This window comes from Rhyacophila brunnea, unplaced genomic scaffold, assembly GCF_057557595.1.
Source record: "Rhyacophila brunnea isolate RB1 unplaced genomic scaffold, BYU_Rbru_1.0 scaffold_3, whole genome shotgun sequence".
NCBI lineage: Eukaryota > Metazoa > Arthropoda > Insecta > Trichoptera > Rhyacophilidae > Rhyacophila > Rhyacophila brunnea.
The window spans coordinates 41545727-41572647 of record NW_028232965.1 but is presented as its reverse complement, the minus strand read 5'-3'; the positions used below and the strand labels follow the sequence as shown (position 1 = coordinate 41572647).

Here is a 26921-nt window from a genome sequence, read left to right as displayed (position 1 = left end):
ATCTTACCCTTTTCGATCTTTTTTTGGTATCAAGCAGTGATGCCAACCGTACTATAATTATAGTACAATACTATAATTTTAATTCCCCGAAAAATGTAAAATACTACAATTTTACACCAAATATACCAAAATACTATAATATTAAAGGATTCATGACGAAAAATGTTCCCGTAGGTACTATATATATTTTCAGAAATACTATAACTTTTACGCCTTTGTACTATAATCAGTATAGAAAAAGATGGCAACACTGGTATCAACTCTTATGTTATAAACGTTAAGTTTAAAATTTGTATGTCACCTAAATGTGTCTTCATACCTACTTTAACTGGTTTCGTGGAACGCCACGAGCCCATAGTCCATTAAAATATTTATAATTTATCGATAAAGATTTCATTGATAAATCACAAATAAGATATATATTATTGATAGTTTTATAAATAATTAATTTCAATAATACGCCATGTATTGCAATATCGGATCATCAATATGTTTTTTTTGGATTTTCGTTTACATACTTAATAGTATTACATTTTACAAAATGTAAATACATTTTTGACGACCATGTCCGATCCTAATAGGATCATATGGGCCTCCACAGTGTAGAGGTTTGTATTAACATATTTTTTTTTTTACGACAAATGGATGTCAGCCACTTGCTCAACCTATTAGGTCCATACCCTGACTCACACACAAATTGAAAAACAATATGTGTACTTGTCAGACCTGGGATTCTAACCTGAGACCCACGGCATGATAGTCCAACGCTTAAGCCGCGCGGCCACCGTAGGTGTCGAATATATATTATAATATAATATTAGTCGAAACAAGATGTAGTATTGATAATACTGTAAAATTGTACCTAACACCAAACCACACCCGGTCTTATTCCGGTGTATCACGAGGAATGTCTCAGGACCAGTAACCCAGGACTGATAATAGTATGACAATAAAAATATATATTCTGTAGAATTTTATATAAGAACTTTATGAAGAATCGTTTCCTAATTCATGTGCTAATTATTATTTATCTTCTTTGTTCCAGGCCTGCAGGTGCACAGCATCGAGCAGGGTGCGGGCATGCCGCGGGGCGGGGGAGGGGCAGGGGGCACCGGAAGTGGCGGGGCCAGCCGCCGCGGTGCCTCCGCCGCCGGGGGCTGCCGCTACGACGCCGAGTGCGCGCGCACCGAGGCTTGGCTCGACGAGCACCAGGACTTCGTGCACGACTACTTCCTCAGGTAATATTTGACATACCTAGAGCGAATGTTTCTTTTTTCACTCTATAGTCTCTGCACCCGCGCATAACGTAACCTGCGTAGCTATGTCTACCAACTCGTGTCAAATGATTCATGAGTTTAATTTTTCCGCATGTATCTTCAGAAAAAAAACGTACGGCTACTGCACTTTTTTTTCGCGGTAATTATTTAATGTATGTCCTACCTTGATGTATTAAAAAGTTTGTTCTTCAAATGGACAATACGGAGCTCATGGGTATGAATATGAACCCCCTGCGTCTGTCAAAAATCACAAGCTGTTTTTTTTTAAATATACGTTTGACCAAAAGCATGGATCCAAAATAAATTGGTAGAATTACTAACCTAAGAAAAGAATCCAGCATCCTTAAATCATCAGTATATAAAATTTAAAAAATCATTTCTCGCATCAAGTAGAAGACTGTCAATAATACAATTCAGGGGCAGATTTAACCATAACTAATTGTACCCACAGTGGCCGCGCGGCTTAAGCGTTGGACTATCACGCCGTGGGTCTCAGGTTCGAATCCTGGGTCTGGCAAGTACACATTGTTTTTCAATTTGTGTGTGAGTCAGGGTATGGACCTAATAAGTTGAGCAAGTGGCTGACATCCATTCCTCGTAAAAAACAAAATCTGTTAATACAAACCTCTACTCTGTGGAGGCCCATATGATCCTATTAGGATCGGACATGGTCGGAAAGACGATGGTTACCGTTGTTAAGTTCTTATTATTCTCATTTATCTTTAATTACTATAAATTCGATCGCCTTCCCAATGGCGGAATTTGAATTAGATACCTCATATTGGCGTAGTTATTAGAAACAATTCGCATAAATCATAGATGAATCTATAACTAAATATTAAAGGATAGAACACTTGCCTTTCCTGGAAGGTTAAATTTATAGTTTGTGTCCCATTCGGTCAAAAAAAAATAGGATATTTCGTACGTAATAATATGCATTCAAAATTATGTATTTTCTATTTAAAAAAATCAAGTATCTTAATCTTGTTACTAAAACCAAAACTATACCATATAACATGTTCAATGTATAGATTAAAATAAGGTATGTTACCAACAGGGACATAGATATATTGTACCACTCACATAATAAGGATTTCCATATAAATCGTAATAGTTACTCATATTTGCCATTTTATGGATTCTTTGTCAAACTTTGTCGCTTAAGCATTGAATATTGAACTAACTACAATATTAATTATAAACGGTGTCATTTATGTCACCATTTTCTCAAAGCTAGGCGCCTTTGCCTCGGGCTATCGACATTTGCAATTTGAACACTCATGACATTATAATTACTTCTTCGTTGCACATAATATGACGATGTTAATTATGTATGCAGCTGCATCTGAATGCATTTATGTATTACGAGGTCCACTTTGAATAAATTGAACTCAACGCTCAGTAGATCACGGCTTTTGTTAATCCCGTTAAAATTATAATGAAGTTATCAATGTACCTAACTAATGTTAGTATGTAGCCAGGGGTACCAAATGGCGCGCCGACGCTTTGACCAAAAATCAGTATTTTGTTGATTGGATTCGGGGAGAATAACGTAATAATTCACCACAAGAAAATATTTATGTTTCAATTATTGTGACATACTCGTATTTGTTTAATTTATTCGTGTAAAAAAGTTTTATCTCATTACAACAGCATTTAGTTGTATAATATAATATATAGGTACCTATTAAAAAAAAATTATGTATCTTTTTCAATTCGCTTTCAATGCTGTTCTAACGTGACCCATCGCTCAAAAATATTGGGTATAACCGGTATTAAAATTTAATTGTTACTTATTTGATGATAATATTAAATTTTAGTTATTTTCCATTATACTGATCCTTTAAGTTTATGCGTTTGTCATTGTATTTTATTCTATAATCTATATTAATTATTGAAAAGTAAAAGGCACGAACGGATTGGCAATTTGTTTACAAGAAATTTATTTTTTAATATACCTATTTGGGATTTACTTTTTTTGATAATTAAAACACATAAATTGTGATAAGACAAGTGAGCATAATATATTATGATTTATTTTAATTTACGGAAAATACTGAATATTTTATCTGTGATGTACGTAAATATTTTGCTTAGTGTTTTGGGTTTTATTAAAAATAAAAAAAATAACTGTTATCTGTCAAGCTGTAAAATATAAATTTAGTTTTTTTAAATATTTTTTTAGATAATTCATTATTGTTTTCTATCGGTTAGTTTGTGTACATTGATTTTTCTGTCATTAAGAATTAGAAAGTACATCGAGGCACCTGACCAGATTTGTGATGGTCCAGTACATTTGACTGTTTGACTAGTATACAAAAATAAATTGACGACGGTACCTACTACATAATTCTTTAAAATGCATTTTTCATTATAGCGGGTTCCAGTACAATAAAATATGTTCTGTTTTCGAAATGGTCAATGTAGTCACTTTAATCGAGACAATATTTGCACATTTAATAATTTGAATGAATCTAAAACCGTGTTTAAATAAATACTCGCAAGGTTTGACAGATGCGGACGATAATAGTGTGTTTGCTTTACATGAATTTGCGTTGCGAAATAACTTTTTTTCGGCTTCACTTTTTTCTTGGGCTCTGACTATTAGAGAAGGTTTTCTTTAGCGTTTGTAATAATACTAATAATTGTATTGTGTTAACATCAGAATCGTCCTATTTAGGTAGACAGCTCGTGAGTTTCTTAATGACTGTAGACTCTAAGAGATGGCCAAAAAGGGATAGAATGACAATTATACAGGTGTTGAAGAAGGAATGTGTTTTCGCCTGCGACGCTGAAAATATTTGCCTACTATAAACATAATAAATACTCATATTCAAAATTGCAAGGTTATTATGCGATTTGTCCGTTTAATAAAGGTAGCTAAGAAGAAATTAATAATAAAAAGTATGAAATAAATTAATATTGAATTGACTAAACATTGACCGTCGCATTTTAATTCTGCGTAAAAATACTGCCCTAAGTAGAAAATGTAAAAACCTAGGGATGTCACTGGCTTATATCAATCATTTTTTTATGAGAAGGTAATAAATTATTCATATTAATATTATGAGCTCCCTATTATTAAACTTATTATTAATCATATCTAAGAAACTTTTCGAAATGATAAATTGGAATGATTATTTTTCCTCAGTATATTAAAGTAAAAATATAAAGAGAATGTATTAATAACTTCGTTTTTGTTTTCTTTGAATGATAACCGTGTATTCGTAAATGGTAAAAAAAACATTAAATTTACGTTACCGCTTCAACCCCCGCCCGTTGACGGATTTCAATTTCAGTTCGCGTTCATTTTGATTTCTTACTCTCAAAATAATTCCCGTTTTTAATAATATTTCGCTAGCATTCTTTATTAATATTTGAAGGCTGTTTGTATAAAATATTGTATACGAATAAGTTTTATTCCGAGTAGGTATATTATTAAAAGCACTCGTGGGTATTTTCGGTCTTGCGTCTAAATTATTTTTCTATTGAAGTTTTCTGGGAAATCTGCTTACTTAGTACGCACTCTAATAATACATAACATATCGACGTACTCATAACTGTATATATTATATAATATAACCTTATATTGCGCACTCTGATACAGTAACATTGATAATATCAAATTAATTAATTGATATAATTCTTAGGTATTATTAACCTGTAAACTACAAGCTTGGTATGAACTGGTCAATATCATAATATCGTCACTGTTCTGGCAGAAGACACTAATTCGAAAAAATGACATATTGAGTTAGTTATACCAAAATGTTCCTTATTTCAAACTTTACCGTCTGGAAACCTTCTAAATAAACAGTCTTTATTTTAAAGTCATCCTTTTTACGATTACTTAATAAACTCACATGATAGACCATTTCAAACATTTTAACAACTTCAAAGTCAAATTACTCAAAACTAGTATTCTCCAGTTAGTGTGTTCTGCCAGAACAGAAACGATATAAGAATAATGTATTTATTGATAATACTGAGGGGATAAAAGAATGGGATACATTCAATCCACCACATTGCAGTGGCGTAGACTCATACTAGGCGATTATTATTAAAGCCTACCTTCTTAAGAAAAATATCTTTTAATGTCATATCAACGTAGGTACCTACTTATAATATAATCACTTTAATTTATAAAAATAATTTAATTTGCAAACGACATAAATCGTCGTATATCTAGGAAAGAAGGAATGTATAATAAAAAAAGGTTTAAAAAATATGCAACAGCAACAAATTTGTCTAATTATTTACCGTGAATAGTAATGCTTTTTTTATGAACTTTATGTCACGTGACCTCAGGATGTCTTTACCAGTCTACACAAAACGATAGGGCATAGGCGCTAGTAAGCCTGAAATATTTGCGTATAATATATTATTAAATAATTAATAATTAGATAATTAAAAAAAAATATTTCTATGGCATTCAATAACATAATATACTTAAATGAACATAGATTGTTTTTAAAAATAAAAAATATCTTTGATTAATCTAATGATTTTGGATATTGTATAAAATGTTTAGAAAAATACGTTATTTAAACTAATCGCTCAATTTTATATCGCCAGTGAGTGAGGTATTGAAATTTCATCGAATAAGTAGAGAAATAATATCATATTGTCTTTTCTTTGATATCCACAGCCTACCTCGTTCCAAAAGTCACCCTTCGCCACTGCCCCATCGTCAATACAGCTTCTGCTTGTACCTTATTACGTATTGTATCAATATCAACTGTTTGTGTATAATATTGTGTATAAAATTAGTTATAAAATTCAGGGCTCGAAATGGACGAGAGCGCACCGGAACACTGTTCCGGTTCGTGAAATTGGTAAAATTATCGTTCCGTCTCGTGGAAAAAATATTTTAACCATCTGAGTTAGATAGGCCATATAATAGAAAATCTAACACAATTATTTTTATAAAATACACATAAAATTAAGGTAACAATGTAAACATCTTCAGAAAATTGTTGAGCGCTCCGGTTCGTAAACTTTTCCATTTCGAGCACTGATAAAATTGTTTGTTTTCATTGCAGGAAAGCCACCCGCCACGTGGTCGACGCTTGGTTAGTGTCGCACGCCACACCCCCGGCGGGGGACGGCCAGCACCCCTCCCCCTCCAGAACCAACTCCGGCGCCACCACCCCCGTCAGGTAACACACACATCATTTTATTAATCTATGAAATTAATTATATATTATAATCAATGTTTACTGAGGGCAAGAGACAATGTCGGTATAATTATTAATATGAATCCTACTGCAAATAGATTCTGTGATAGTACGAGTATATTATTATGATAAATTTGAGAAAAACTCATATTTTTCATTAGAATAATATTTTAACCCTGATTTTGGGATTCAAATAGAAAATAACCTCCATTCACAAGTTATATCTACTCGTACATCAAATATGTACGTACTATTATTATTTCAATCATGGCCCCCACATCCTGAAGCAGGCCCCCAGGCTAGGATGTTTAGCGGGGCTCCCTACCTATCACTAAAGGTAAAGGCAGTGTGACGCGCTACAGTAGCGTTTTCCATGGTGTACGCGGTAAAATTAGTGTGTATTTTTAGCGATTTTTTGTATTTTTAATATTGTCGAGTATTGGCACACAGTTAAAAATTGCATCGTACAAAGAAATATTTTAATTATTAATAATTCCTGAACTAAAATAGCGCCGCAAGCGACTTTTTTACTATTCGAGCAAATTTGTGGTCTGTGTTTATCTCACTTATCGGTCGACTCGTCACGCCGGGCCCTTCCTGAGCCCGGGCCCCTAGGCTAGAGCCCTGTCACCCCCCCCCCCTTGTGGGGGCCATGATTTCAATCCACAAAATGGTCACCATGACTCAATGTATTATTGAATTGTGTAATAATTGATCCAACGTTTATTTTAAACTAAACAATAAAATATTCTTTTTACACTCTTCAAACCATATTTTATTATGACAAATATATTAGGAAAATAAAGCTTCTCTACCAATGTTTCAGCGGTCTACTTTAGAGTATTTACTGTTTTTATCGTTCCCCCAGTTCTAACTTTTAAGTTCGATTTATTAGTTTTGAGTTAATTGAGTTTTAATATTGAACCCAAATAATATATACGATGTTGTTATAATATCCAAGATACTAGAAGTTCTGCTAATTATGCCAATTGATTAAATATGATTAAATTTGTAATTATTGATGGAAATTCAAACATCAAGTTCTTCTTACAATAAATTAAAAACGGGATTAAGAAATGAAAACTCACTTTCCCGCTAATTGTGTACCTACATTCTATGTAGAAAGTATCTTAAGATTCTCATCGTTTTTAAGACGAAAAATACAATAATACCTAATAAAGATTTTATACAATTTTATTTTATACGGATGTTCATTCCATTCCGGAAAATTAAAATTCTCTCTCTTTTTGTTTTCATTCGTCCGTATTTTAACTAAGCTTATTTATGAAAATAAATATTTATGATTCCCTGAATATATTATTTTCGGAGTTTTTATAATTCCTTATTATTTACCTGTTCTAATTGAGGGAGTCTCCGCAGCTAAATTACAATATTGCAAAGGTATTAAAGTCTTTATTAGACATTAAGAAAACCTTTTTGTATTTAAAATAGTCCCATGTAAACATACTGACTGACCTATTTCACTATCGTTCAATGTTCAGTCAAAAACATAATATGTATACAAATCATCATTTTTGGCTCTCTAATCATTGACCTTCTATATAAACTTTCCATGTCGATCCGGAGCCGCTACTTTCCCAGTATTTCGACAGATAATCTTCAAATCTCCTGTTGGGCACTCCAACTATAAACCATCAGTCTCGGCTGCCCATGTCCTTTCTTGCCCTGACCCGCCATGGACTGCTTTGTCTATATATTTTCGTGATCTATCTAGAATTTTTATATATCACGTAATTTCTTCACTTTTCGACAACTCTAGTCTAGTCTGTTTATAAATATTAGCTGAGTTTTTATTAATATTTAATTAATTCTAATTTTCCGTTACACTCATTTTACTACCCTAATTTTTAATTCTAAATAAATCATATGCATTGTCAGCTTTCGACAAATTAAATGGCGTAATATGTATTCTTTTATCAAATTATGTAAAATCTTCTAAAAATACATAGTTAAAAGCTCTTATAGGTGCACATAAATGTAGTTTTGAAATGTTTTATGTAGTGTAAACCAACGATAAATATTACTTATATAGTATAATATAATTATAGCATACGTACATATATCCGTATAAGAGAGTTTAAACATAAATTGAGTCAGCAAGCACCTAGGAAAATCATTGCATATTATTTGAATACTATCTTTCGTTACAATGTAATTACTTTTCTGAAGATATCACATCGTAGAAATCATAATATCCTCAAAAATGTGTTAATTGGCCCTGAATAAGGTATATACTTATTAAATTACATGTACGTTAGAGATGTGGATGGTATGTAAATTCCAGAGTGTTTTATTGGAACATCGTCTGTTTTGTGTCTCGTAGGAAAATATCCGCCCACGAATTCGAGCGGGGAGGCCTCCTGAAGCCAATAGTAAATACAATCGATGGCACCCCCACATTTCTCTGCGCCGGAGGACCAGGGATGTGTGGGAGCGGAGGAAGTGGACCCGGGGCCATGGTCGGCACCAATTCGCAGACCAATCGCCCGCAGAGACGCTCCAGACACGAGCTGAGACACCTTGACGAGAAGGAGCTCATATTTGAACTAGTAAGTACTGTATATTATTTTCTTGTAAATGTTCTGACAGAGTAAAAGTACCTGCATCTCGTCTTATTTTTTTTGAGAAGGTTGAGAAGTTTGTAAAGCATTCCAGTGATGTCACACAAAGGCGTAGATGCCAATAGACTGAGTGCGCGCAGGAGTTAAGCTCCCGTTGCCAAGTCATTTTTTTTTAATATAAGCGAAAATAATAAATAAAAGTGTACATAAATCAACGTAGTAAGGATCACGCATAGTTTTATTGCACCCAAAACATTTTCAGATAACATTTTCCCTCAATGGATAAAAAAGTGATCGAATTATAGAATAATGCAAATGTCTGTAAGTAGATTAATTTACTTATCAACTTACTAGATTTGAACTTGTTACAATATTCATTTATCTTGTTCTATCTGTAGCGCATAAGAGAAAACATATGTAAATGTGTAGAAAGGAGAGAGACAGGGAGAAGACGTATTAAAAAACATATTAAGGTGAGAGAAAATAAGAACATAAACTCAAATTCTAATATGAAAAATAAATAGACATGCAAATAAAATAATCAATTATTTTAATCGGGTCGTGAAAGAAAACAAATAAAAGGGTACTCTCATAATAGTTTGATAGATGTTTTTTTTTTTATAATAACCATGCCCTTGCTTTTTCGTACAAGGTGGTTGGGTGGGTTAGTTGCATTGATGTGGGGCTAATTAGGTGCCTCCATTTATATCTTTAATTTTCTTTATGGCCAGGATTAAATATTTTGTGTAGTGTTCTTGTGTTGTTCTATTGCTTAGTGCTTCGTGAGGCTTTTGGAGGTCAATTTCGTGATTATGTTGTCTACATCGAGTCCTGAAAGTCCATCGCTCCCTTTCTAGTATAGGGCAGTCTTTGATGACATGCCACACAGTTTGAGATGTGTTGCCGTCACATGGACAACAGTCGTCATCCCTCAATTTAAATCTTTTTAGATAAGCTCGCACCGCTCCGTGGCTTGTTAGTATCTGTGTGAGTTCGTGTGATATTTTTAAGTTCCTGGCAAGAGTGATGGCACAGTTTATGTTTGGAATAAATTTCTGCGTTATTGATCCTGTGGCGGATGTTGTGTATCTGTGGTTCCATAGGTCTATGGTATCTTCGTTTAGTTTTTGTTTTGCGTAACTCAGAGGGAAGTGTGTATAGGTTAAATGTCTTTTGTCTGTTGTGGCTTGTTTAGCGTATTTATCAGGTTCCTCGTTTTCGGCTATCCCTGTATGACTTCTTATCCAGAAGAATCTGGGGTTTGTTCATATCATTCGAAGCTGTGTTGACAGTGTTAAAATGTCTCTTACAAGTGGGTGTGTCGATGATGGGTTTTGGAGAGCTACCAGACTGGATTGGCTATCTGAGAATATGTTTACATAGTCGTGTCTGTGGAACTTTAATCTTTTGAGTGTCCACTCGAGAGATTCTCTGATAGCAAATATTTCTGCTTGGAAAACAGTGCAGTAGCTTTCGAGCTTAAATTTTCGGGGGGTTATTAATGTTCCATTTTCGTAGGCTACAAAAGCTGCCCCTACTTTGTTATCGATTAGACTGCCATCTGTGTAGATCTCCAATCCTGTGATGTGGTATTTTGTTTTAGTGTCTTCGGCAACTGTTCCTATGTGTTCTATATTTTCTAGATGTCTGTTACCAGGATGTGGAAGTTGTGTGTAGTGTATTATGTTTTCGTATGTTCTGTCTGTAGGTAAGTGTCGGGGAAGTATGTGGGTGTTTTAACTTGGTATATTCCTGTAAGTTCTTGTATTTTTATATCTATTGGCGCTATTCCTGCCAGGACTTGTGCTGACGTTAGCGATATTGTGCGATATCCCTTGCAAATTGATATTGCGAAAGGTCTTTGCGCGGAATTCAGTCTTTTTTAGGTCGACTTTCTGTGAGTTGCTTTATTCCAGACCGATGCCGCGTAAGTTAAGGTTGGCTCCACAGCTCCATGATATATAATTTTTAAAACTTCAGGAGATGCCTCCCAAGTGGCTCTTGCTGTTTTTAAAAAGAATTTTCCCATTTGAGCTGCTTTCTTGCATATGTAGTCGACGTGTTTCGAGAATGTTGACAGGTGGTACTGGTTATTAAATATTTTATCACCTCTGCCATGTTATAGTTAGGCACTAGCTTGCGCTTGGATTTTGCAATACTCCTACGACCAAACGGCTTTACAACAAAAAAAATCCTGACTGGTCGACTCAATTCCATTCGTTAAATATGACCAACCCCATCGCAGTCAAGATATGTCTATGATTTGAATAATGTAGGTACGTGTTAGGTACATTGTATAATATGTACGTTTAAAGAATGGTGTAGTTTTTCTTGTAATTTCCCATTTTCGGTTAGGTACCTAAGTACCTATTTGTGTATGGGGACAATGGATAACGTCACTATTTTAGTAGCGTTATTTTCTCGAATGCTATTATCACTCCAGTAGTACGTCACATTGATGTCATATGACGTCATGTCGACCGGGCGACTACAACTCGCAAGTTATAACATAAGGCCCTGGTGACATATCTTAATATTAGTTATTGTGTCATCCGGTATCGATTTTAACAACCTGCTAAACTTTGCATAATATGCGTTAGGTACCTACTAGTTGATTTTTAGTAGGCGGTTTGATTTTACCTAGAATCTTTTACGTTAAGTACTAATTATCTATGTTTCACAGTTCAGAATCAGTAGTAGTTTAAGCTATTTATAACGCACGTACACAACTTACAACCAAAAGAAATTATGTAGCGAGGCTCAGTATAGATGACATTTATCTTCAATTAATCACCCTAACATGTGACGAGTTCCAGACAGACACGGCCTGTCATTTACTCACGAACTTTTTGTTGATTTTTATATTGCGAGGGAACATTTTTTCGATAAGGTCAAGCTAAATAAAAACTTGTCAGTACCTAATGAAAAAAATGTTATCTTATCATCAATAACTAAAATGTCATTATATGATAGAATTAATAAACTCCCAATACAAGAGTTTTATGTAAAAAAAAATGAGGTAATCTTTTTTGTTTAATGTTTTGACCCCACCATGGAGTGCCCGTGTCTAACGAGTGTCTTGTCAGGTCTAGCATTTTTCGATAGGCATCTAGCTTGCAAAAAAATGCATCTAGCTTATGGAGTTTTTGTTAGCGTTTTTTGATACCTTTAACAGCTTTAAATGTCCTGCTGAAAACAAGCTCGTCATTTATTTTCTTGCACATCAAATATCTGACCATCAGATAGGTATTTAATACAGGTAGGTCGGTACTTGAGAAATAAAACAACACAATGAAACAATAGGAGCATTCTTGGTGTTATATTGATATAATGGTAGCATGTGGCATCGGATTGTTTATCGGGGATTCCACTCTCTGGTATCACTTACCTAATTATCACTTATCGTTGGTTGTTAGATAAATTATTTTTTTTGTCAATTTTTAAATGAGTTTCTGGGAAAATTTTATGTTATTTTTACCCGTATTCCGATTTTTTCAATTTTTGCACTTTTTTCGATAGGCAAAAAGTGGTATTTTCACAAAATCTAGTGTTTTCCCTGCTTGTTTTCGTACCCCGTCTAGCATGTTTTTGTCAACGACAGTTGGCAACACTGGTTCGAACTTCGTATCTGGCAAATACAACATTTTGTTTTTTTCAACGCGTTGTGATTCAGAAGCAACCATTACCCGTACAAAATATAATCAGGAGGCCCATCTGCCAAAATGGTAGATAATTATTACATTTTATTTAGATTTACTTATACTTTTTATGAACAAACATTTTTGTATGTATCTATTAAAAAAAATCTTTGATTAATTTACTAGACATGTTGTTGTTTTTAATTATTAAACCGAATTAAATTCTACAAAATGTTATAGGAAGTTGTTTTAATACTGAAGTGAAAACCGAAATAACAATTTTTTAATAATTCTATTCAACGTAATTACTTAATTATTGTAGATTCGTTTATGTTTAGTCGTTTTCTTCAATTTTTATCGAACTTTTACATAATATACCTAGTATCTACACGAGCTTTACCTATTATTATCTTCTTACACATATATTTAATCTGTATCTAATAACGATTGTAAGTATATGTATGTTTCTACTGTTGGCTTATTGTTTTAGGAATATCAGGAGTCTGATATGAATAGACCAATAGGCCGTCCATAGGCTGAAACCGTATGCGGTTTAGAACCGTGTGCCATACGAAATACTAAAATGTCTGTTCATGGAATTATATTTTCACAAAGTATATTATAAGCATCTGATCGTATCCGTTTATATACCATATACTTACGCGTACAAAAAAAAATGAAATCATAAGTTTAGTATGTAGTAGTATGGCATACGGTTTTAGTCTATGGATAGCCTCTAAAATGGTGTTTTGGCTCTAGGTATAAAATCAGATTAATTATTTTTGATTATTTTCGTTTTTATTATTATTATTTCGTAACTCAAATAACCAAAAGTAAAAATATAGCACTTATCAAAAATACTTCGGCAGGAATTATTAATCTAAATTTGTAACATCAAAAATTAGGTATGCTAATGTTATTAAAATATTTATGTAATTTTTGGATCTCCTATAAAACAACTAAAGTTGTACGAGTTTATAATAATTAATCATAATTGACTGAAAGGCAAGCTTGTTTGAATTACCATTTCAAAGTCTCCTGCGCTTTCTGTACGCACCCACTCACTATTCAGTTTACCACAATCCTCCCAGTGGCTCGCCATCGTACCTAATATCAACCAATATAATATTATTACAGTTATGTATTTATTACTGAAGAGTCGCATGAGCATTTAAATAATATGAAAACGGACCTTATATAATGAGACTAAAACACTTAATGATATGAATGCATTTTTTTATATCTTCCATAATTTCTCCAATTCAGAAGTAATTTTAGTTGTTAGTGAGTAGCACGGCGTGACATGGAGAGGTGCATGCTAGGCAAAACGCGAAAGGACAAAAAAGGAATGAGTGGATAAGGGAACGGACAAGGGTTTGCGATGTGATAGAGTTCGCTAAAAACCTCCAATGGAAATGGGCTGGACACAGATCGAAGAAAGGACAATCGTTGGACAAATCTAGTCATCCGGTGGTACCCAATAGGTACAAAACTTCCTCAAGGTATACCTAGAGGTCGCTGGATCGATAAAATGATAAAGTTCTGCGAAAGTACGTGGCAACGTAACGCACATGACCGTGAGAGGTGGAATCATATTACAGAGGCCTTCATACAGCAGTGGATAAATTCAGGCTAATGATGATGACATAAAAGTGTGTACGCACATATAAAAAGGTTATCAATCGAATAAAATATATCACAGTTTACATATGATTGTAATGGATTGTTGATCTAAGTTGGCAGCTTTTCTGTTACCAACTTCGTACAATTCCGTGGAATGAAATTTTTTTTATTGTTTTCTTTTAAAAATTACTCACTGATTGACCCCTTATAATTATTTCATCAGCTATATTACAACGCGTACTTTTTTAAGTCTCATTATCTATTGTTTTTGTGGTAAACCTGCCAAGATGACAAATGACCATTTATTGGTCCACGTGTCATTTGAATACGCGAGCGCACGTTACTTGAACACTTAAGGCATTGTGCAAAAGGGATTATTACATTTAAAAACGTCAGGTAGTGAAAATACTTACCTGTTTGTAACTTTCGATTTTTCTGTCACAAAGCGAGTTTTCACTATTCTTGGAGAAAATTGCCACTGCCTAGCAATACGATTACACCATATTGAATTTGAAAATTGTTCCTAAATCTATATGTATATCGAATACATTGTAAAAGGGTCGATCAGTTGTTGAAAGTCACGGTTTACGTTAAAAGCCAATACCAATAAACACCAATATAAATTAATATGCCCCTTATCCTTTAAAGCCGGTCTGCACGGATAGCAATATACTACATGAACTATTGTCTTTATTATTGATAATTTTGTGATGTTATTATACAATATAATTAGTAAAACAGGTGCCAAAATACATTTAAACCAATAAACCCAAATGTATCAAAAACGACACATTCCTCCGACATCACTTTAACTCCAGATTATTTGTATTTATAAAAACACAACACAAATTATTGTAGTTAGACCACTGAGTACCTACTCCACTGTTTATCCTTTCGCAAGTTTATATTAATCCCCTCCACAAAAAGTTTTCCGTAGAAATCTCCATTTCATTTCAACAATTATTATGTTTGACGGCTTAATAATGGCAACGAGTTTTCAAAAGCTCCATTCTTTCAGTCGGTATAATATTCATTATCACAAGTATTAAAAAGTTTCCAACTAAATAACTTTCTGTTGGAAACTTACAATGAAACCGCCACCTACCAGCAGGATTTCGAATACTATACGAATGAACTTCGAGACATTTAGTAAATCTTATATAGGTAACTATATATGTATATTATATACTTACTAAATTAATAATCTGCAGGTAAATGCTCATTTATAAAAGGCATGTTAATTATGCATTGGTTTTATATCGGGATCAAGTATAAGCTAATTAGCTGCTGGTGTGAATCTACTACAGAATGAAGGCATTGCCTATCACCTGTTACTTATCTCGGTTTTTAACTATTCTTTGCCATTTTAACCTGATTCAACGGGTTTTAGGATAGCCCTGTAGCCTCTCGTTGTCTTTACAGTAAAAATTAAGGGCCTGGGACAAAACAGTGTCAACGTTCATATCATTGCATTCAAAAAACACGGCTAACTGTGTACATAAATAAATCAACGTTGGTACATTTATCAAATTTAATTAATTCATGATTATGTCATAAGAATCGTTTATTTTTTATCAAAATTTGGTCGCCTTTGTAAAACGTACGGCATTGTTTTTCCAATACTTTTCGATTGTCATTATTCTCCCTGAATATATCGAAATAGTTTTGAATAAAGGATACTTATCACCCAAATTTACAATCAGTATTTTTAATTATGTATAACTATGTAGGTCCCAGTTGTTTACAAAAATAATTGGTAAAACCGTTCCATCAAAGTATTAGTAGTGATCGTAATAATAATAAGTCTATAGGCGTAACAAAGGCATAACACATTTCTGCAAAATCGTTATATTTTGTACAAAAAAAATCTTCAGTATAGGGAGCCAGAGAAACATCAATTTATTAAATTTAATAAAGTCATTTTGTCTTAATTTTGGTCAATGTTTTGTAAAAAAATGTCGCCTGCTGTGCAATTAATTTTTGTATTACATTGTATGAATTAATTCTTTGAATTATCTTACTATTTTAGTTACTATACAATGTGAGTCAATAATTAATTGAGATAGCATTTTGGTATAATTCCAGTTTACGTGTAAGTGATAATATTATAAATTACATTAGAGCCTCGATTATCAGGAGTATTCAAGATTTTCAAACTTAAAAACAAGTTCGGTTGGCTTGAAATTTTAAAGGGCAAGTGGTATTAGAGAAATGGAAATTCACGGGGATAAGCTTTCAGCTGACATACCTTCAGCAAACACTTATAGAGATATTTTTGGAGAAAGGAGAATACGACAAAGAGCTTATCTATAATACTGATTAAACAGGAAATAATTGAGGAAATATCTGCCTCAGGAATAAGATCAAGAAGACAAAGAGGAGATTCCCGAAAGGGGAAATATTGGTGCTATATTTATATATCTATAATAATTGTTCATTAAAAGTATACTTTTTTTCCCCTAACAATTATGACTTTTCGATTATCTGAATTTCTCACTATCCGGACTACCTTCATCCCCAATTAGTCCGGATAATCGATATTCAACTGTATGTATACACAATTTTATTATATATACCGGTCGGTTTATTATACGATAGATATTTTCGCCTGTAACAGTATGTAACGCTTGTCTTCTTTTTAATTTTATATTTTAAATTAAATCATTGTAGAATAATGTAAAATAAATAAATAATTTTACAATTTCTTATACGAGGGTGGGTCAATAAGTCCTTAGAAAAGCCGACAGGTGACGCGACTAGTACTGTAAGCGGTTTGTTTTCATGCAGCGGCACTACCGATTCAGTATGCTGCGAAGTTTCAATCAGATTGGTCGGGTTGTTGTGTGTTTCTCGTACATTTAAAAAAAAAATTGCTTGTTTACAAAAATGGAGAAAATTGAGTTTAGAGCTGTTATTAAACATTTTAATATAAAAGGGTTAACAGCAAAGAAAATAAAAAATGAGTTGGATTTAGTTCACGGCACATCTGCTCCTTCACTTGCAACTATTTATAACTGGTTAAATGAATTTAAACGTGGTCGTACATCAACAAAGGATGAACCACGCTCAGGACGTCCTGTAGAGGTGACTACACCAGAAATGATCAATAAAATCCACGATATGGTGTTAAGTGACCGAAGATTAAAGTTGAGTGAGATAATTGAGGTTACAGGGATCTCAAAAGGTAGCGTCATTTCTATTTTACATGACAAATTGGGCATGAAAAAAATTTCTGCAAGATGGGTGCCGCGTTTGCTCACAGTCGACAATAAACGCAATAGGGTGGTGGCCTCTAAAGCCCTGTTGTCGCTCATGCAACGCAATCCGGATGAATTTTTTCGTCGCTTTGTGACTGTAGATGAAACATGGATACACCACTATACTCCCGAGACGAAAGAACAGTCAAAGCAGTGGATTGCGAAAGGCGAACCATGTCCAAAGAAGGCGAAAACCGTAAAATCAGCTGGTAAGGTTATGGCTACTGTATTTTGGGATGCAAGTGGAATTATTTTCGTTGACTATTTGGAAAAAGGAAAAACAATAACAGGGGATTATTATGCATCTTTATTGGACCAGCTAAAAAACAAAATTGAAGAAAAACGGCCTCATTTAAATAGGAAAAAAATCCTATTTCATCAGGACAGTGCCCGTGTTCACACATGTTTACGATCAATGGCTAAAATTGAAGAATTGAAGTTCGAATTGGTCGACCACCCACCGTATTCGCCAGATTTAGCCCCCAGTGACTTTTTCCTTTTCCCAAACTTAAAAAAATGGCTAAGTGGACAACGTTTTTTTTCAAATGAAGAAGTCATCGATCGGACACATGCTTATTTTGAGGACCTTCCGAAAACTTATTTTTCTGACGGTTTAAAAAAAATTGAGTCTAACCAAGTGTATTGAGCTCCAAGGAGATTATGTTGAGAAATAAAAAAAAATAAAAACTGTTTTAATGCTTTTTTCTAAGGAATTATTGACCCACCCTCGTATTATCTCTTTTTTACGTATTTGCGATATTATTATTATCATCGCATGTAAATCTTAGTGTGTTTGCGATTTTTTATTAGGCAATAATGTCCACTCTGTATTATTATATCATCCAAGCTTCAACGGTGAAAAATATCACAGACACCTGTTCTGTGCACTTTATACATTAATACTCGTATTTCATTGGAATAGCTCTTGAATATTTTATATTCAATAAAAGTCAACTCCTCCGTGTATTTATATCTCATATGGATAGCATTTCAAAATACCTTTTTTTCCATTTTTAGCCAATGAAATTTTACTTAAATACTTGAATAGGTCTTAAAGTAATGTGATCTGTTATTATCGATTGACTGCTTTTATGACAAAATATTGTATTTATATCGCTTTCAAATACGTACCAGTAAAATAAATTGAAAACTATATTACATTAAAGAATGCGTTTTAAAGATGCCATCTTCATTTTCATAAAATCTAATATAATAATGGAAAATAAAAGTATTTTTTACACGCCAAGTTGATACATTATTATACTAGCATAATAATTTATATTAGTATTTACCTTCTGATACCGTATAATAATATATAATATTTTTACATAATATATTTAATTTATTATTTAAGTAGGTACTTTATCATTTTCTTTCAAATTGTCTTGGGGGTCTTTACCGTCGTGACTTTCTTATTTAGTATACGCATTCATACAACTATCGCAGTAGTAGTTTTTTTAATATAAGATATTATATTTAGATTGCTAGTGTATTACACTATGTAATATATAAGACGGTGATAGGTATTCACATTACTTTATTTACAAATTATAAAATCTGAGTAGAAGAAATTTTCATTTGGTAACTACCACCTAAGATATAATAAATTATTAGTATAAGTATGTTTTTTTTAATGAGTAGGTACCTAATATAATTTCCAGCGTCGATACCAGTGCATTGTAATATGCAGAAAAATACTACTCCACTAATCAGGGTCATAATTTCGTAGCTGCGTAAAAGTCACTTGTGGTTTTTTTTCTAATATATGTATTCAAATTCAGCGCGTAGACCTAACAAATGATTAACACCTTGGCAAAAAAAAGTTAAATGGTATATCTCCTTGGTATAGAACAGTGGTGTCAATAAGGTCGATCGCGAAATACACTCATTTCGATAAAAGGGAAAACACGAGGTGAAGATTTATTAAACAGTTTTAAAAATTTCAACAATACTGTTAAAACTTGTGGACACCTTACAATGTAGGATAAGTAATTTAAGCTTTGTAGCACCCGGAAGCTCGAATGTATTCAAAATACAATAACCACAGTTACCTATGTTAATATTTTTTTCTATGTACAACGCTTTATTTAATTTTTTTAGTAAGATCCTATTTTGGTTTAAAGATGTGTCTATTATATACTATACTTAAATAAATATATATAAGTATATATCGGTGATGTTTGGGCATAACCTGATAACTGCTTTTTTGGTCATTTTATGTTAAGAGTAAAAATTGGGTCACTATAGTATTATATCGATATTTATTGTAATAATATGATGATATGTAAACAAACACAGTGGTTAGTTTGGTCAAAACATGACCAAAGACCTTATCATAGTTAGATCACTGATAAGTGACCTTATTTTCCTAATTAGTGAAATTGTTTTTTTCAATTTTAAACAAAAAAATGAACTGAAATTTATGTGGGCAATTCAAAGCTTAAAATGGCTCTCCTGTAAATTCAACATTTTGCAGTTAACAGGTTATGCCCAAACAAAACCGATATTATACGTCCTTAATTTCAGCAAAAAGTAGATCGCGAAGAATTTTTCTTCTCCAAAGTAGATCTTATGTTAAAATTAGTTGAAACCCCTGGTATAGAGAGTATATCGACTACCGCATGCTCTATTTTGGAACGGAAATGGTTATATTATATAAGTATAAGAAGTATATTTTAACTTATCCTTTATTTGCGTTATAATTCAATGAAGGAAGTAAGACAGAAATCTTGACGTCTATTTAATTCTACCTGGTAGGTAGCAATGTGTCCCACACATGTTAACGCGCTTAAAAAACTTTTTAAATGGCGTCCCGGGGCGACCCCGCTCAACAAGTTGTCCGTTTACTCCGGCGGAAACAGCTGGTAGTTACCTATATGTGTGTAAGTAACTGATTCGCACACAGGCGTAACTGAGCTTTTATCTTGTTAGAGCTTTCCACTCGCTCTACAGAGTGACTAGTATTTTACACGTCTTGCGGATTAACCATTTCTACGTTTGCCTTAGGGATTTGAGTTATGTGGAATTGTGAAAGACTTTATATACCTACGTACATTAAATCGTCTACTCCCAGGAAAAACTTAGGTATAATTTGGAAAAAAGCTTTATCTGTTGATATATACAGGATTTGAGGATACCATATTTATTATATAATATTATACAACCAGCAGGAACGGCTCGGTGACCTTAGACCAGTGGTTCTCATGTGCGGCCACCAGAGGATTTTGCTGCGGCCACCAGCGCTTTACAGAATAATATTTTGAAAATTTATTTATAAAATTGGTTAAATACACATGACTTGTCTTAAATTTATTTCCACGCTCAAATGACCCTTAATTGAATTGATGGAAAAATTTTGTTTGAAATTGCTGTTATGGGTTGGAATTATTAAAAGATATTATTAATTATATTTAACGTTTTCCTTTATTTCCGATTTATAACACAAAATCACATAACATATTATTACTGGTATACTAATATAAGGTTGAATATTACTAAGTACAATACGTGTTTCCTGTAAGGAGTCCAACTGAAGAGTGTTTTGTATTCTGGAATACTACTAGGAAGGAAACAATAGAGATGATGCAACAAACTTAAGAAAAAAATGAACAAGATTTAACATGTGTCAGCCGGTCGAATCCACTGGCTGACTCACTAACAGTCACAAATTTGAATGGCACATAACATTGCATTGACCAAGAATCAAGTCAATTCAACAATTGCTTTATTAACATTATCGATTTTTCCTACTACTGTATACTGTGAAAGATCATTCAGTGTAATACACTTCATAAAAAAACAAATATCCAAGCCAGTTGACAGATGTAAACTTAGAAGCAGCCATGCGGCTCGCATTGGAAAAAAAGGAGTAGGTATTGAGGAATTTCCATTTACATAATTTTTAAATAAATAGATATGTACTAAATTGTTCCAATGTCTTTTATTAAGGGGGGACATGCTCGTCGAAGGTCAAAATTGAGTTTTTATTGTATTTTCTAACCATGCTCCTGGACACTCCTTAAACGTTGTAGATAATCTATTTATATAATTTTAAAGCCTTATTATCCTTTATAGTTATTTTAAACATTTGGTGGCTGCATAAAGTATTTTTGTTACATAAAATAGTATTCTTTTAAACCTCTCGCTCTAATGTTTTAGAATATAGTCATATTTCGGTACATAACTGTGCAGTGGTGTTAAGATTTTTTACGTTTATTAATTTTTAAACGCATTTATAAAACCATTAGTATAATTTATTACGAGATAATTTTTGTAAAATATTCACGATAAAAAATTATATTGATAATCTCTGTGATCCCAAATTTGACAAGAATTAGGCATTTTATTATTCAAAAAATCGGCAAGATTAACACATTTGAAGATGATTCTAAAGATATTTATTATAAGCTATGTCTTTGAACATTCAAGTGTGATAAACATTTTATGAATAATGATTGCTTTATAATAATTATTGACCTAAGAATAAGGTAGTGTTTTTTTGAAATACGCCATTTCTTTTGTCATTCCCCAGTGGTTAAGCTACAACGTACGGCCGTAGCCATAAATTGACAAACTATAATTGAAGTAGGGAGTAAAATGATATTGACGCGCGTGTTTGAACATGTACCGTTTAAAAAAAAATTAAAAAAAATTCGGTTAGGTACATGTTCAAACACGCGCGTTAACATAATTTTAATCCCTACTTTAATTATAGTTTGTCAATTTATGACTACGGCCGTATGTTGTAGCTTAACCACTAGGGAATGACAAAAGAAATAGCGTATTTCAAAAAAACACTACCTTATTTTTAGGTCAATAATTATTATAAAGCAATCATTATTCATAAAATGTTTATCACACTTGAATGGTCAAAGACATAGCTTATAATAAATATCTTTAGAATCATCGTCAAATGTGTTAATCTTGCCGATTTTTTTAATAATAAAATGCCTAATTCTTGTCAAATTTGGGATCACAGAGATTATCAATATAATTTTTTATCGTGAATATTTTACAAAAATTATCTCGTAATTAATTATACTAATAATTTCATAAATGCGTTTAAAAATTAATAAACGTAAAAAATCTTAACACCACTGCACAGTTATGTACCGAAATATGACTATATTCTAAAACATTAGAGCGAGAGGTTTAAAAGAATACTATTTTATGTGACAAAAATACTTTATGCAGTCATCAAATGTTTAAAATAACTATAAAGGATAATAAGGCTTCAAAATTATATAAATAGATTATCTACAACGTTTAAGGAGTGTCCAGGATCATGGTTTGAAAATACAATAAAAAGTCAATTTTGACCTTCGACGAGCATGTCCCCCCTTAAATGGACATGTCTATAAATAAATTAATTGATCCATTTTTTTAGTAAATAAAATTTAGCTTTAGTTTTTTCAATCACAACAAAGGTGAAATTTGGTGCGGCAACCATACGTTTCCATAGAACTGTCAATGTCAATTGTGCGGCCACAGTTAAATTCCACATGAGAACCACTGCCTAAGACTGATCCGGGAAAATATATAATTATCTAAATTCTAGTCAACCAATAAAAAAAAATATACGTGCGTATACGTCATAACGTTGAAAAATGTTCGATGTAAAGTGTTTTTAGACCAGTAAAATCAATAAATCCTATTCACTAATATTTAACATCTTGGATAGTGATAAAAATGTGACAAGCACAACACGACAAGGTACCAAGAATTATTATTTTTATCCCAGTTTGATAATTTCTGTAATCAATTTTGGAATACCGTTGTTTTCCCACCACCACCCGTCGTGGATATGTACGGCCGCCATCCATGACGCTATAAACGTGTCTGAAAGAAGTGATTTTAAGTGCTCATTCCGTCCCGAAACGGAGCCGCACGGGACTGATGCTACAATAACTAAAGTAGTCCACGCTTTTTAATAACGGTATTATACATATTAATGTATTTTGGGACTATGTCCCGCCGAGATAATCCGCGCCTGTATGCCAGTACTTATTAAATAATTTTATTGAAGTTAAATTGCATGTTGCTATTAAACCTTGTCTGTCACTACTATAATCGTACTTCAAGGATGAAACGGAAGAGTTTTCCGTAATACCAATGAAATAATAATATTATATGAGTGGGAACAAACTTTTCCTGTTATTACTTCAGTGCTATTTTCCCCTCGCGGTGTATTTATAGGGTCCGTACTGTTCACCCCCACCAAATGGGTGCAAATGAAAAAACTTTGACCGATTATGCCTAATATGCGAGCGAGATCCGCTTTCCCAATTCAATTGTAGTTTGATGAAAACTGTGAACGATATTTGTTTTTTGTTGTTATACGGCTTAACTTTAACACAAAGCTTTCGGGAAATTTATCTCGTAACGAGGTTGTTTTTTCTTCTTTCAATAATGTAAACCATCTTGAATATGTCACTTTTTCTTTTGCGAAAATCTTCTACTTTATATTTCCATTAATGGCTTATCGGCCGTTTCCTTTTTGCTGTATTTGAAATAAATCTTTCTACTTGCTTTAAGATTAGTTTACGTATTCTTATGTACATCATTTTATCTTTCTTAATACCTTGACAATTATATAATGTGTTGAAATAATTATAATATTATATAGCAAATTTATTAATCCTTTTTTGTCACACAGGTGTGTAAAATAGATTACACGATTGAATAATTCATTATTTTGAACATTCAACACGTCATTTATATCGTTTGGGCCCGCATCAGTTGAAGTACGGCCTTATGGTGGAGAGAGTCCAAAAGAAATTTTTAAGACTCCTTTACTTTCGGCTGTATGGATATTATCCGTGGCTCTATCCGACTGATTTTCTCTTAGGGATGCTTACATACTGTAGCTTAAAATTTAGAAGGGATCTTTATTTAGCTACATATTTTTTTCAGACTTATACGCGGCGTAAATGTGAACTCTGCCATTCTTGGTGGTGTTGGTTTGTGTCTCTGATAATTACCTTATGAATCGAGGGCATCCGTTGTTTGTTCTCCCACGGTGCAGAACTAACCTGCCATTAGTAATGCCAATTGGGAGGGCAATAACCATGTTTAATGAAATCGCTTCGGATATTGGTATATTCCACTTACGTGAGGTGAATTTAGGTGGACGTTGTTTTATAAGTTTTTAAGATAGGGTCTATCAAAGTTCACTCTGTGTGCTTCCATCTACTTTTATTTTGTTACTTATTTTATTTATTTTCTTATTTTATTATTTATTCTCTGTATTTTTATTTTTAAAAATTATTAACACTTGTTTTATGTCATGTCGTGAACGCTTTAAATTTATAATTTGTTATGTTCATTATATGTAAAATAAATAAATTTCATTTGATTTAAACAGAATTCGCCGCAATTTTATAAAATAAAATATTGTTCAACTAATGCATTTTTGATTCTCTGCAGCACAATTTTTTTGCTGTCTATCGTAAGTTTTATGAATATATATCTTTCAATAGCTACTGATGAAAATGTTGTATAACAATCTATTAACACGTGGAAATGAATGATATCATTTTTTTAATCCAACTTATTGTTTTGAAACATTATTGATCTCCATGTTTAAATAAATCACTAGGTAACTACAACACATGTTCGTAAAAAAAATTTCATTTAATTTTAAAATTATTTCAATGACATAAATCTTTAAAAAATCTACTTTCTTTTACCGCAGTTCGCGTAAAACTGTATTATATCTACTTTTTTATTTTTATTTAAAAAACAATAGTTATAAGAAGGTTGTATTCGTCATAATTTACGAATGCACATTAAATTGTAATTCTTGTTATGAGTAAGTTTTGTACTATTCAATGTGAACCGACCCTGGGTTCACCATTCGTCACCATTATTTATAATATAAAACTCACACCAAATTAACTGAAATTCCGTACCGTCAGTAATTAATTAAAAAACACATGTTCTGTAGTTGAAGCTTAAAGCTTTAAAGCTTTTTATTATCTCGAAATTATGATTCTTTCCTATTTTACAAATGTACATTTAAAATTGACACTTAAAATTTTGTTGCAGGTAAAAGATATATGCAACGAACTGGACGTGCGGTCGTTGTGCCATAAGATACTCCAAAACGTGTCCGTCCTCCTGAACGCGGACCGAGGGTCCCTCTTCCTGGTGCAGGGAGAGCGAGGAGGTGGATGCACTCCCCAGCAGCTGCCCAGAGCGAGGTTTGTTTACCTCTTTGCCTTTCACACCCTCCACGTTATACTTTTTAATCACCAAAGCAAACAACCATCCTATTTCACCCCGGTTACGGCTGATCTGCTCCCAAATTACGTGAGCTTTCGTTTAAATTAAAAAGTTTTTTTTTTCGAATTTGTTATGCTATTTTTTCAATTTGTTGTATTAAAGGGTTTATTTTTACACATCGAATTGTATCTTTATATAGTGCATAGTGCCGAAACCTCAAAGCGAAATCCAATTAACTGAAAAACGATTCAATGGAATAGTACCTACATTTTTTTTAAATTATTCACCCTCAGTAGTTATGTTTATTCAAGTTCACAATTTATTAATTTATAATTAGTTACGCAGTGAAAATAATTTGCCTGTCTTCTTACCCATTAATCTATTTTATGAGCTGTCCGCGATATTCCCAACAGAATCTTTGCAACATTTCTTTTTCCACGGGAATAATACAAAAAATGCTACTATAAATCTCAGTTCCCAGCAAATATGTCGACATATTCATCAGAATCATCATCGCCTTGTGCTACAGAGAATTTTCCAGGGTTTTTACAATGTGGTTTTATAGGCCCTGGTCGAATTCAAATTATCAATACTCGGTGCGGGTTGACGAATTATTTTTAATAAGGCGTTTTTCTCAGCCGCCACAAATTTCCTTTGACTTCGCATCAAGTCGAGTAGTTTGCATGCCAAAGTCCTTAAAGAAACCCCGATAGTAAATGTGAGATGTCCAAAAAGACATCTAGAAAAAAACATGGGGCTTTCCATGCCACGTTGCGGTACCTACTTAAAGTTTTTGTATTTCTTATGTTTTTGTATTTTTTGGCGCCTATTGGTCAGGAAAGATTAGAGCGTTTCTCTCTTCTGATTGTATGTTGACAAATATAATCTAAATTCATTATTACATTATACTGCCAATGTAATTATTTTTAATCTATCGCGTCATTAAAGTACAATATAACAGCTGGCGAAATGTTTCGTTTCACGTAAATGCAAAATAAAATCACACGGGTATCCTCATATAAATTTTATATACATATATGTTTAGGGTAGACGGGTATATGACAACAGGAAACGTATTCTCCGGTACGTTGACAGCATGTCCTCTCATTAAGTGTTTTTCTACCCAACCAGATATTTCCTCACT

General features: G+C 32.9%; 1 protein-coding gene across 3 annotated transcripts in view; it reads left to right on the top strand.

The window, feature by feature from the left end:
* The window catches only part of Pde11 (Phosphodiesterase 11), a 455350-nt gene that overhangs the window by 354183 nt on the left and 74246 nt on the right, over positions 1-26921 (top strand). For all 3 annotated transcript variants that reach the window (XM_085953413.1, XM_085953414.1, XM_085953412.1), the window contains 4 exons: positions 1046-1238; positions 6320-6436; positions 8799-9024; positions 25601-25755. In XM_085953413.1, coding sequence (XP_085809539.1) covers positions 1081-1238; positions 6320-6436; positions 8799-9024; positions 25601-25755 — 656 coding nt within the window. In that variant the 5' untranslated portion in view covers positions 1046-1080. The remainder of the gene's footprint in view (positions 1-1045; positions 1239-6319; positions 6437-8798; positions 9025-25600; positions 25756-26921) is intronic.